We start from the raw sequence: 13725 nt of genomic DNA, 5'->3' as shown, positions 1-13725 counted from the left end.
TCATTAATCCTATCACGAATATCAGCTGAATAGCCCTCAAAGTGAGAGAGGAGAAAAAGAGGAGAATATTGCACCAATCCCCATCCGAAAATTTATGCAAAAAACCTCCCTCCTCGCGTTACCATTGCTGATGGCTACGGAGTTATGTTGCTGTGCTCGGCTTCAGGAGACTCTGGGCTTGCCCTGCCTCCCTCCCCGGCCCCCTCCGCCTCTCCCTGTCCCCCCCCTTCCCCCCCCTCTCAGTCCCCCCCTCCCCCCCCGTCCGCGACTCTCCCCCCTCGCTGTCGCTGCTCTGCCCTCCTGCCTCCCTCCCCGCGGACGTTCTACGGAGTCTAATTGTGCCCTTGCTCGCCTCTCAGAGCTCTGCTGCTGCCCTGCTTTGCTCCCTCCCTCCCCGCTTCCCTTGCTCACTCCCCGCTCCCCTGCCCTCCCTCCCTCTCTCTCTCCTTTCCCTTGCCCAACCTCTCCTCCCTCCCGCGCTACCGTTCTGCTTCTACGGAGTCGCTTATGGTTGCTTTTTTTCATGCTCGCGCTCTCAGAGCCTCTGGCTGCCTGGCCTGCTCCCTCGCCTCCCTCCTCCTCCCTCGCATACCATTCGTTCTACGAAGTTTCTATGCTTAGCTGTGCTCGCTGCTCAGAGTTCTGGGCGGCCGCCCTGCCTTCCCTCGCTCCCTCGCTCCCTCCCTCCCCGCCCTCCCTCGCTTCCAACCTCCCTCCCTCCCTGCCCTTCCTCGCGCTACCGTTTCTGTTCTACGGAGTCTATGTTTTGCTGTGCTCTGCCTCTCAGGGCTCTGGCTGCCGCCTGCTCCCTCGCTCCCTCCCTCCCCGCTGCCTCCCTCCTCCCCGGGCCCTCCGCGCTACTTCTGTTCTACGCGAGTCTATGTTGCTGTGCTCGCGTTCTCAGAGCTCCTGGCTGCCTGCCTGCTGGCCTCGCCTCCTCCCTTCCAACCTCCCTCCCTCCGCGTACCGTTGTTCCTACGCGAGTCTATGCTTGCTGTGCTCGCCTCTCAGAGCTCTGGCTCGCCTGCCTGCTCCCTCCGCTCCCTCCCTCCTCCCCCGTCTCCGCTCCCTCCCTCCCTCCTCGCTGTACTGTTCTTGTTCTACGCGAGCTCTAATGTTGCACTGTGCTCGCTCTCAGAGCTCTGCGCTGCCCGCCTTGCTCCCTTCCCTCCCTCTCCGTCACTCTTTTCCAACTCCCCTCCCCTCGCTCCCTCTCCCCGCTGCTCTCTCGCTCCCTCGCGTTTACCGTTCTGTTCTACGGAGGGTCTATGTTTGCTGTGCTGCGCCCTCTCAGAAGCCTCTGGCCTGCGGCCGTGGGGGCCGGCCGCCCTGCGCTGCTCTCGGCCTCCTCGCTGCCCCCGCTCCCTCCCTCCCTCTCTCCCTCCTCGCGCTACCGTTCTGATTCTACCGGAGTCTATTGTGCTGCTTGCTCGCTCTCAGCGCTCTGGGCTTGCCCGCCTGCTTCCCTCGTCAACCTCCCTTCTCGCCTCCCTCCCTCTTACTTCCTCGCATCCGTTCTGTTCTACGGAGTCTATTCGTTGCTGTGCTTCGCTCTGCAGAGCTCCTGGCTTGCCGCCTGCTCCTCCCTCTCTCTCTCTTCCTTCCCAAGCTCCCTCCCTCCTCCTCGCCTACGCGTTCTGTTCTACGGAGTCTATGTTGCATGTCGCTCGGCTCTCAGAGCTCTGGCTGCCGCCTGCTCCCTCCTCGCCTCCCTCCTACCCTCCCTCCTCCCTCCCTCGGCGTTACCGTTCTGTTCTACGGAGTCTATGTTGCTGCCTGCTCGCTCTCCAGAGCTCTTTGGCTGCCCTGCCCTTGACTCCCTCACTGCCACCGACCCTCGCTCCCTCACTCCCACTGACCCTCGCTCCCACCGACGCTCGCTCACTCCCACCAACCCTCCCTCACTGCCACCGACCCTCGCTTACTCCCACCAACCCTCCCTCACTGCCACCGACCCTCGCTCCCTCACTCCCACTGACCCTCGCTCCCTCGCTCCCACCGACGCTCGCTCACTCCCACCAACCCTCCCTCATTCCCACCAACGCTCGCTCACTGCCACCGACCCTCCCTCACTGCCACCGACCCTCGCTCACTCCCACCAACCCTCGCTCACTCCCACCGACCCTCGCTCCCTCACTCCCACCAACCCTCCCTCACTCCCACCAACCCTCGCTCACTCACACCAACCCTCGCTCACTCACACCAACCCTCTCTCACTCCTACTGACGCACTCTGCTACTGACTCTGCGTTCCGCAGTTTGTCTTTAGAAATTATCTGGTTTATATTTTGTCACAAAAAAAATATACCGCTCCTTTTTGCAGGTGTTTTCTAATGATCTGATTGCCTTGATCGGAACGATTGTAACGATCGATGCGGCGACGTTGCACAGAAAACAATCTAATTAATAATTATTAATTAATCTATTGATTAAACAATTTCATCGTGTCGTCATCGTTTTTGCGCAGAGTTCGTCGTTCATCAGCAACGCGACGGCGTCGGCGCTCCTCGCTGCCAACGCGATCGACTACGGACTGCTCATCCTCAAATCCCTGCTCGACCACTGGAAGATGCAGGGAGGCGACGAGGAGGGTGCCACCGCAGGCAGCAGCGGCGGCGGCGGCGGCGGCGGCGGCAGCGGCGGCGGGGTGGCGACGGGGCGTCTGCTGAAGCCGCACCCGCTCACGCCGCCGCCGGACATGTCTCCGTTCTTCCTGCGACAATACGTGAAGGTAGGCGGCGATTGGACGGGGTGCCGTTTGTCGGGGTTTTTTTAAATATGTTTTATTTGGTTGCATTGGTGGATTGTACGGACGTGGTGTGCTGTCATGGTCTCGTCCAACATCGTTGTACATATTGGGGTCTGTGGCTGTCTGATGATTATAGCGCTTAGGAAAATGATTTGGTGAGGCTAGTTGAGTGGTTATAAGATTTAATATTTAACATTTATTTTAATAGTAAATTAAAACAAAATTATATAACAGGTATTAAAATTTAATATATATTAAGTTCCACGTGATAAATCATAAGAAAACTAAGGCTATTAAATGTGCAATTTTAATGCCTTTATGTTGTGTTGGGGTCTCTTACTCCTGTTATTCTTGCTAGAATGAAGGAATGGGTGACTTTTCCATTAGGTCAACTGACAGAGGGGTAAAGAAATGCAAAAGTTATAGCATGAACCTTCAAGGCGTAGTTATACGAGTGCCAATATGCATGACTAAATAAGACAAATGATCTTGTGACCATTCACACAAGCAAATATATGTGATACGTAAGTTATGTCAACCCAGATACGATAAATAACTGTTGAATGAACGAACAAATAGATAATCGTTATTCGTCACGTGTTGCGCAGGGTCACGCAAACGACGTGTTTGAAGCTTACCCGCAGCTGCTGACAGAGATGGTGTTGAGACTGCCCTACCAGATGAAGAAGATAGCTGACTCGGTTCCCTCCGTCACTACGCCGGTCTTCGACCAGGCTTGGTTCTACTACCTCTGCGAGGTAGGCACAATGCACACGTAACCATGGTTAATGATAATGAACTCTTACTGCCCGTTTTTCCTCTTAGTGATCCCATTACATTGCCGAATAAGTGCTAGCTAGCATATTAAAACTATGTTCTTTCTCCAATCCTATCTCTGACAGCTACTTGAATAATATATGATAATAGATAACAAGATAAAGAAAAAGAAAATAATCGATAATATATTATATAAAATAATACATAAAAATAAGAGAACAGAGCATTCATTTATGAGAATTGTAATAGTTTTGTTTAATAATCATAGTTATGCAGAACAGCTGTTGTGTATCGTATCGTCATCGTGCGGTGTTTATGTTAAGACTAATGTTAAAACTAATTTTCTTTCTGACAATGGCCCCCAGGCATGGTTGTTGTTGCTGCTTGCTCATCGCTCACCGTGTTGCTTGCTGTTGCAGTACATGATGACTCAGCAGACGCCGTTTGTGCGCAGGCAGGTGCGCAAGCTGCTGCTCTTCATCTGCGGCTCCAAGGACAAGCATCGGCAGCTGCGCGACCTTCACGCCCTCGAGTCTCACATGAAGAACGTCAAGGTGGCGCCCTCTATCACACGCTCACTGTTTTTTGTTGTTGCTCCGTCGTCACGCGCGAGTCCCTACCGCCTGCTGTGTGTTTTTTTCTCGCCCCCATGAACTGCATCCGCGCCTCCATCTTAGTAATTTCTTAGCTCCTAATCTAGGTCTAAGGCTCGTAATGGTTTGCAGATTGTGTTGTTCTGACGCTGTTCTTACGTGTGTGAGCTGCAGAGAGTTGGTTGTCTGTTGTGCAGTGGCGTAGCTAGGATTTTTTCAGCGGTGGGGCACAATATATAACTTTTCTTTGTATTATACTGTTCTAATTGCATTGTTTTTAATTCAATTTTTTTTTATCAAGCATGAATTTTTAGGGGGGGGGCACCTGGGGGGGCACAGAAAATTTGTGGGGGGGCACGTGCCCCTCCAGGCCCCCCGTAGCTACGCCCCTGCTGTTGTGTCCAGCCTACCTTTTGTCATCCATTGCATATTTATTTGTTTGCCAGCTTTCTTCTTCCAGCTGGCTTAACTTAACTTGGAGTGGGAGGGGGCATCTTCAAGGGATGTGTTCAAGCCCATGACGAATCATCACCCGTAACGTGTCAATAACAAAAAACCACTCTTATTTTTTTCCATCCTTTTCCCCTTGGCAAAGCTTTCGATACAAAATGCGATATGTATCGCATACACCGGCTTGATTCGTAGAATCATGTACAGCTATATAGCCATGTTCCCATGTAACCATAAAACTGCTACTATTATGCATGATATCTGGAATCATTAAATATACCCTTAACGTCATATACGCCAATTTTTGTGCTTTTACCACAAAACCCACAACTCTTATTATTTACGCATACCTGTTCCACTATATATACTGGACACCATACATTATATATACACTAATATACCGGACCCAGTGGCGTAACGATGTGTGCCGACTGCGTGTGAATTTACGGAGCTGACTTTTTCGCTGCAGGTTCTCTGTGCGCAGGGTGGGTTCGACTTCAATACTAGCAGTGCGTGTAGTGCCATCAGCCTGACGTACGACAACCTGATCTCACTCATCGAACACCTGAAGGCGTGCGCCGACATCGCCAGCACACGCACGAGCAACTGGCAGAAATTCTGTCAGAAGGACGAGAGTATGTTGAGCGTATATGTAATGTTGAGGGTGCACGTGGCAACATCTAGCCACGTGTAACGTGCATGCTACATATAATATGCTATGCAATATGACAGATCACTAGATATTGTAATAGTGTTATTTAAGTTAAGACCATTTTGTTTGTAAATTGCTCTGTCTGTAATTCTTAATGTAAATTGCCGTTTAACGTTGTCGTTCTATATTTTAAATCGTCTTGTAAATTTCACACACACATACATCCTTAGATGCATTTTATGCGCAAATAAATATTCTTGGAATCTAATAAATAAATAATAAATAATATATAATATAATTATTATAATTGGAAAATAATCTTCTTGAATCTTGGAAATTCACGTTCAGAGCCTATATTCATGCTCTCTCTCTCTCCTCGTTGCAGGCGTGCTATCATTCCTCATCCAGGTCAGCTTTCTCTTCAACGAGGGCGTCTACCCCATCGTGCTGCAGCTGCTGCAGTGTGCGCTGTGTGGTGCCAGGGCTGCGCAGTCAGCCGCGGCAGCCGCCTCCGCGTCAGGGGCGCCCTCTGGTGTGTCGAGAAGCAGCTCGCCAGCGAAGCACAGCAGGGACAGAGCGGAGAAGGAGAAATCTGAAGGTAGCCACCCTTGTGTAGAGGTGTCCGCTAATTAACAAGGGGTCTCACGTCGGTAGTTTGTCCCTGTCTCGCGATCGTCTCGTGATGGTCTCGCGATTGTCTCGGCCGTCTTGCGATCGCCGTTTCGCGATCGTCTAGACTGTCTCGCAATTCTTGTTGTCTTGTCGAAATCCCGACCGTCTCACCGATCGTCTCAACCGTCTCGTGATCCTCGTCTCGCTCGTGTTTATTGCAGAGGCGGACGGTCAGAAGTACGACGAGGCGCTGTGCATCAGTCTCGTGCAGCAGGTGAACCGGTTCGTCGACGCGGCGATGCTCAGCCAGTTCCTGCGATGCTTCCTCCTCGACAGCAACTCCACCTCCGTGCGCTGGCAGGCCCACGCTCTCATCCTGCACATATACAGGTAGGTGCTGGTGTTCATACATATACAGGTAGGTGCTGGCAGGCCCACGCTCTCATCCTGCACATATACAGGTAGGTGCTGGTGTTCATATATATATAGGTAACTGCCATAGGTAGATGCATTAGATTCGTCAGATGTATCGGCATAATATTGCACGGATAGGTGATCAAAATCTTTGTGACGATTGACTCGGGGGTGGGGGGCAGTAGGTGAGTGCCTGGTAAACGTGTGCATTATACCCCCCCTCCCCCTTGGTTTTACACTCCGCTGGGAGAGTTGGATAGACACAATTGACTCTGGGGGATGTCAGTGAGTGTCTGGTAAACGTGTGCATTTCGACCCCCTTGCTTTCACCCTGTCGCGATACAATATCGCACTGACTCGGCACGTCAGCGAGTGTCGGATAAACACGCGCATTTTCACCCGCGTTGCTTTTACACCCCGTTGCGACGCGACGTTCATAGAGAGACAATTAGAAACTCGGGGGGATATCAGCGAGTGTCTCCATCTGCGCATTGCAGGAACTCTACACTCACGCAGCAGGTCAATCTGCTCGCTCTCATGTGGAAGATCTGGCCGGAGCTGCCCAACTACGGACGCAAGGCTGCGCAGTTTGTAGACCTGCTCGGATACTTTGCTCTGAAGACCCCTCACTCGGAGAAGAAGGTTGAGATTCATATACTGGTCGATGTCGAGATTATTTCTTTCGATATTATTATTATTTATGCTAGCTCGATGTATTGGTGTATGCACGCGCACATACCTGCGTGTGTGTCGAGATCCTGTGTGTTATGTGATTGGGTGGTATTACTTGGTTGTAAATAATTTTTTTTTTAAGAAGCCACTTGCTGTATGTTAGTGTGGTGCGTGCGTGAGTGTGTGTGTGCGTGCATGCATGTGCGTGCGTGTGAATGTGTGTGTGCATGTATGTTTGCATGCAAGTGTGCCTGATATGATATATAATAATGATGGTAAATATGATGTAATAATAAGTATAAAAGTATAATGTAAGAATAACAATAACAATACTCATAAGAACAATAATAACGACAACAACAACAACAACAATAATATATATAAATACATAATAATAACAATAATACTAATCACGCGTGTGTGTGTGTGCAGGCGAATGACTTTGTGGAGCGTGCCGTGGCGGTGCTGCGCACGCAGAACCAGCTGCTGGCCAACCATCCGAACGCTAACATCTACAACATGCTGTCTGGTCTCGTCGAACTCGATGGATACTACTTGGAGAGCGACCCCTGCCTCGTGTGCAGCAACCCGGAGGTGCCCTTCGCGGTGAGTGAAGCCCATAGGAGAAGAAAACCGTAGCTGCTATGGCGATGTGTAGTTGTGCATAGCTCGCGTGTTGTGCGGCGGCCATTTTTGTTCAGTTTATTCCTAGACATTTGACCAACGTCAGTATATTTATTTATATATATATATATATTTATTTATATATACATATCTACATATATATATAAATATATATTAGTTTAACCACGGACATTGGTGGAAAAATGCTAAACCCTATTAAAAAAATTACGAAGCAAATATTGTAATTACATAACTAAAAAATACAATTTAAAAAAAATGGAGAAAAACTTATCGGCGCTTCATTGTCTACTGGAATAAATTTCTATTATTGTTTTTGAGTAAAAAAACAATTGCCGTTTTATCGTCTGCCGTCGTGCTGTCTGCGCAGGGCATCAAGCTGTCGTCGATCAAGGTCGACTCTCGCTTCACGACGACGACACAGATTGTGAAGCTCATCGGCAGTCACGTGATCAGCAAGGTCACGCTGAGGGTCACCGACCTCAAGCGCACGAAGATGGTGCGCACCGTCAACTTCTACTACAACAACCGCTCCGTGCAGGCCGTCGTCGAACTGAAAAACAAGTACGTACGGGCGGGTGAGCGGATGGTCATAGAGGCGAAGAACAAGTATGTGTGGGCAGGGTGAGTGTGTGTGCGGGAGCGTACAGGCGGTGGTGGTGCTAAAGAAAAAGTATGCGTGGGTGGGCAGATGTGGTAAGAAGTACGTGTGGGCAGGGTGGGTTTGTTGGCGTTTGGGCAGACAGTTGTAAAGGTGAAGAACAAATATGTGTGTGTTCGTGTGCGGGCCGGCGGGCGGGGCGGGCAATCGTATAGTTGAAGAACAATTACGTGCATGGGAGGGGGAGGGGCGTGCGTACGTGCATGTGTGAGTGTGTCTTCTGTATGTGTGGATATGCACACGTGCACATAATAATGCTCTGTGTGTAGCACACGATCATATGTATGCGTGCTAGGACGCATCACTCGCTGCTGCGCGATGTCTGAGCATGTGGGCATGTTACTATAATGCGATTGATGATGATCGCAGGCCGCAGATGTGGCATCGCGCCAAGAAATGCTCGTTGACTGCGGGACAGACAGAGTTGAAGGTGGAGTTCCCTCTCCCTATCGTCGCCTGCAACCTGATGATCGAATACGCAGACTTCTACGAGAACTTCCAGGCACGCGACCTCGATTTCTAGTTTAGTCGTTCGCTGTATTAATCTCTACGATTTAATTAAATCTTGAATTTTATGTACTAAACGACATATTAGTATTACGTTATTTAAAATGGAAAAATATTGCGTGATAATGAATTTTAATTGTGAAAAAAAAATGAAAAAGGGTATTCAACGTGTCTCTGAAACTGATGATCACTTGTTTTGCATGCAGGCGTCTGCAGAGACGCTGCAGTGTCCTCGCTGCAGTGCGTCTGTGCCGTCGTATCCAGGCGTCTGCAACAACTGTGGCGAGAATGTGTTCCAGTGTCATAAGTGCAGGTAGGAACGTACATGAATATTTTTACTGGTATTTTCGTTTTTTTGCTGACATGTGATCAACTCTAAATGCAAATTGTCTCATCCCTGGTGTTGCAAATCAGTTTGCTTGTTTGTTTTATTATGCATTTTTGTAATAAATGTATTTATCGTCATTTTATTTCATTACAGCTACCATGTCTTCTTTTATACGTTCATGTCATATCAATGAATAGCTTGAGTCCAGCTTCATAATAAGCATTGAATTCGGTTCATGCTAACCTGTCTTCCTAATCTGTTTGGTTCTTCCAGGGCCATCAATTACGATGAAAAAGATCCGTTCCTCTGCAATGCGTGCGGCTTCTGCAAGTATGCCAAGTTTGACTACAACCTGACAGCGAAGCCTTGCTGTGCAGTAGATCCTATCGAGAATGAAGAGGATAGGAAGAAGGTGTGTGGAAGACTTAATGGTAGTCTGCTCGTTGAATTATTAAGTGAGACAGCTGCGCCATCGCTCAAAAAAAAATTTATTTGCTATCTAAGCTCTGAATGTATGTGCGTCTGTAATATGCGTGAAGGGTGATCAAGCACAGTTATAAAAATTGTCAGATTCTATATTAGATGGCACTATTTATGGCAGAAGACACATCTGAATTCCTTTCTCTACTCAGAATACGGAATTTGTAAGGAAATGCAACTGTAACATGACATCTAAGTGTAACTATTCAACGGCCATAATGTAAATAAGCGTGCTTGTAATATTAATTTCAATTACATGTTAATTTATTCAATACATATTAATTCATGGTAGTCAACTAGCCCCCCCACATGTTATTCACATACATATTGTTCGTAATGTTTGCATCGATGAATACCTAAATGAGCAAGTCAAGTGAAAGTATTTGAGCATGTGTGTGTGTGTGTATGTGTGCAGGCGATCAGCAACATTAACAGCCTGCTGGAGAAAGCAGACAGAGTGTACAAGCAGCTGGTGTCGTACAGACCCACGCTTGACGCCCTGCTGCAGCGTGTCAGCGAACACGGGGGAGAGAAAATACCGGTTAGTGCTCGACATTTACTACTAATAATGCTGATGTTGTTGATTTGTTAGGTTTTGTTGCACGTTACATGGAAATGTGTGCACGTGTGAATTTAATAATAGCAATAAGAGTAATAATAATAAGAGGAAGAAGCATGGTAGTAGTAATAATAAGAATAAGAATAATCGTAATTTATTGACTTGTATTGCTCATGTTACCTGAAAATATGTTCACATATGCATTACAAAGGTGAATTAGAACACTCTACTGAAATAGTGTAAAATGGTAATTCTGTGTTTATAATTATGCCGTATGTGTTTAAAAAGGAACACAGGACGGGTTACGTTACCACCAAAACTCTGTAGTTTAAAGTTAAGTTCTGTTAGTTTTTCTGCTATTTCGTTGCCCGTTTCCATGGAAAGGGGGACTTTGGCAGTTTGTTTTCTTTTGACTGTACGGTAGCTCGGTTTACATGGTTTACGTTGTGGGAATTTTGCATTGTAGGAAGGTGACAACAACGAGACTCCAGCGAGCAGTGTCAACCGAGCGATACAACTGCTCGCTCAGAAATACTGCGGAGAGTGCAAGGCCGCCTTCGACGACCTCAGTAAAATCATACAGGTGGGCACCAGGTGGCGTTAGCTGCAGTACTGCGATAGTGGGAACGCTGGGGAATCGGGGAATTTCGTTTTTCCAGTAAAACTCGGGACGAAGTTGACGATTTCTGTCGAAAGGCCGATCTGGGTAAAAGTCGGGGAAAATTCAGTAAAATAAAGTTAGTCTAATTACACTGAACACTGTACCAGGACAATGTGCCTCTCCAATGGAGCAACAGGGGGGACACAATTGGGAACAGGTCCAATTGCTTGAATGGGAGTCATTCATATGGTAGTGTTGATTAACAGTTGCTTCATGGCACCGATAGAGATTTGTGATTTTTCGCATCTTACAGAAAGTGCTAGCCACCAGAAAAGAACTGATCGAATACGACCGCCAACAGCTGGAGCAGAGTTCTAATGCCCAGCAGGGGGCGCTAGATAGTAACCAAATGCCCAGGGTGCAGCACGTGCCATCCTGTGAAGAGAAGCGATACAGGTGCTTTATTTACATATTTATTATTTACACGCATATTACATCAATTGTTATTATTTAATGGTTGTTTATTTGCACCTGAGAGCATCACGTTCTTCGACCTTCACCATAATATATTAGCCAAATCAGTTTAAGAATAATTTGCAGGGAAAGGAACTAAATATTAGTAGAAAAAAAAGAGGATGTAGGTAGCAATTATAAATGTAAACTCATTGGACGGATTTTCATATGTCGTGTCAACAAATCTTGATGCACATTTTCATCATGACCTCAGTTGCACCTACTACAAGTTTACTACTACTACAGTAGGAACAGTGCTCTACTACAATTTTAGTAAAGCAACAATAGTACAATAGTAGTAGAGTACAATAGTAGTAGTAGAGCAACAATAGTAAGGCAGTACCCTACTACAATTTTAACCTTCATTATGGGCATGAGCATCAACGTATTGCGCCTGCGTAATGTCGATTTTCACACTGGTGTTTCCTGCCATATTTCAGTGTGTTGTCGTCTGGTCGTTGCTATGGTTGCGCCAGCGCTGCGATGGAGCATTGCATCACGCTGCTGCGAGCTCTCGCCATCAACTCTAAGACCAGACAGATCCTCTGCAATCAGGTAATGCCGGGAGGGAGTTTTTACAAGGCTCCATCTCGCTTGCACGCGCCACCGCCATTGCATTGTCCAGTGATACTGTCCCAAACCCTTGCTAGTCTACCAGGGGGCCGTTGTCAGAAACAAAATTAGTCTTAACATTAGTCTTAACACTAACATTTTCTCGTAGACTGTCGACAGCGCTTTGTTTCCCATTGTTATGAGGAAATCTGCTACGATTTTCCATTCAGGCAACTTTGCAGCGTTTCTGTCGACGGTCTAAGAGAAAAAATTCATGTTAAGACTAATGTTAAGACTAATTTTCTTTCTGACAACGGGCCCCAGATGCTCAAGCAATCAAAGAAAGCATTCAGAAATTGCAGATATAGTCAAACCTGTGTTTTTGTGGGCTTACACAATCGCTCACGACGTGCCCCTCGATGGTCGGATGCACGTGTAACGCATCATAAATAATCGTGTGCACGTATAACATGTCGTCATCGCCGCACGCGCTTCACTCGTCAGCAGGGCCTCGGTACGCCGATACCTCAGTTTTATACTTGTGATAATTAATTTTGATGATTTGGATGATTCGGAAAATGCCGCTATAACGGGCGGACGACTGCATCACCAGAGGTCATCAATGGTAGTTTTTTGTCGGCAGGGCCTCATCGGCCATCCATGACAAACGTCATCAATACTCGTGCACGCGTAACACCATGGTTCGCACAGTCCTTGAAAAGTCCCTGAATTTGAGGGGAGTCCTTGAAAAGTACTTGAATTTAGTAAATGTTGATTTTGTGCTTGAAAAGTCCTTTAATTTCATGAAAATGTCCTTGAATTTTTAGAAAGAATCCTTGCCTGTAATAAAACGTAATTTTGTACTATCAATAATGTGCAAACCTCAATAAAAATGGCGTTAAATGAGCTTAAAGCTATAGACACGATAGACAGTTAAATGATGATCACAAATTACAGTAAGTCAGTAAAATCAGTCAGAAAATCAAGGTATGTTGTAGAAGTGACAGTGTTTAGAAGGGTTTATTAATGTGATCCAGGTAAGTTTTAGAGGTGACATGGAGTGATTAAGAATGGGGTTATTAAATTAATTCACGTATGTTTTGTTCTGTGTATGAATTCCGATAAAACGTCTGATAAAATGTCCTTGAATTTCCGATAAAATGTCCTTGAAAAGTCCTTGAAAAAAATTGCAGTCCTGCATGAACCATGAACACGTCGTCATCGCCGTTCGTGCGTTTCTTGTCGGCATGGCCTCATCGGCCATCTATGTCAAACGTCATCAATAATCGTGCACGCGTAATACGTCGTCATCACCGTTCGTGCGTTTCTTGTCGGCAGGGCCTCATCGGCCATCCATGTCAAACGTCATCAATACTCGTGCACTCGTAACACGTCGTCATTGCAGCGCTTGAGCGTTTTTTGTCGGCAGGGCCTCATCGGCCATCCATGTCAAACGTCATCAATACTCGTGCACGCGTAACACGTCATCGCAGCACTCGCGCGTTTTTCGTCGGCAGGGCCTCATCGGCGAGCTGATCGACTACAACCTGCGTCGCGGCACAGCGCAGAGCCGCGGCGACGTGCGCCAGCTGCTCTGCCTGCTCACCAAGGACAACGCGCGTGCGACCGACGAGCTGAACGGCGTACTGATGCGGCGCATCGCCGGCGCCCTGCGCACGCACCGCAACATGCCGGACGTCGCCGCGTCTGTGCGTCACGAGGTGACGCTGCTCGCCGCCTCCGTGCAGAAGGAGGACAAGTGCTGGGAGCAGCGCGTGCGATGCGGTGAGTGAGAGTGAGCGACAGGAGGGTGGGGAGGATGAGAGTAAGAGCTGGGAGGGTAGGAGTAGGCAGGGGATGTGGTGTGGATGGTCACAGTGAGTACAGGGAGCAGTGCGTGCGATGCAGAGGGTGGTAGTAAGCGCTGGGAGGGTGGGGAGGGTGTTAGTAAACGCTGGGAGGGT

At 47.8% G+C, this 13725-nt stretch overlaps 2 protein-coding genes across 2 annotated transcripts in view; both read left to right on the top strand.

Moving 5' to 3' along the window:
- Positions 1-2333, top strand: part of LOC106814560 (E3 ubiquitin-protein ligase UBR4-like) — a 5514-nt gene extending 3181 nt beyond the window's left edge. Inside the window, exon 3 of the mRNA XM_014818892.1 lies at positions 2323-2333. Coding sequence (XP_014674378.1) covers positions 2323-2333 — 11 coding nt within the window. The remainder of the gene's footprint in view (positions 1-2322) is intronic.
- Positions 2334-2654: 321 nt separating this feature from the next.
- LOC106814559 (E3 ubiquitin-protein ligase UBR4-like) overlaps positions 2655-13725 on the top strand; it is a 44982-nt gene continuing 33911 nt past the window's right edge. Inside the window, exons 1-17 of the mRNA XM_014818890.1 lie at positions 2655-2730; positions 3357-3506; positions 3945-4079; positions 5038-5203; positions 5606-5818; positions 6054-6222; positions 6744-6888; positions 7351-7524; positions 7931-8124; positions 8591-8723; positions 8935-9041; positions 9330-9468; positions 9952-10077; positions 10562-10678; positions 11010-11152; positions 11650-11764; positions 13279-13546. Of these exons, the coding sequence (XP_014674376.1) occupies positions 2698-2730; positions 3357-3506; positions 3945-4079; positions 5038-5203; positions 5606-5818; positions 6054-6222; positions 6744-6888; positions 7351-7524; positions 7931-8124; positions 8591-8723; positions 8935-9041; positions 9330-9468; positions 9952-10077; positions 10562-10678; positions 11010-11152; positions 11650-11764; positions 13279-13546 (2527 nt within the window). The 5' untranslated portion in view covers positions 2655-2697. The remainder of the gene's footprint in view (positions 2731-3356; positions 3507-3944; positions 4080-5037; positions 5204-5605; positions 5819-6053; positions 6223-6743; positions 6889-7350; positions 7525-7930; positions 8125-8590; positions 8724-8934; positions 9042-9329; positions 9469-9951; positions 10078-10561; positions 10679-11009; positions 11153-11649; positions 11765-13278; positions 13547-13725) is intronic.

This window comes from Priapulus caudatus, unplaced genomic scaffold (assembly GCF_000485595.1).
Source record: "Priapulus caudatus unplaced genomic scaffold, Priapulus_caudatus-5.0.1 Scaffold945, whole genome shotgun sequence".
Lineage (NCBI taxonomy): Eukaryota > Metazoa > Priapulida > Priapulimorpha > Priapulimorphida > Priapulidae > Priapulus > Priapulus caudatus.
The sequence above is the reverse complement of the archived record's forward strand: the minus strand, read 5'-3'. Positions and strand labels throughout refer to the sequence as shown.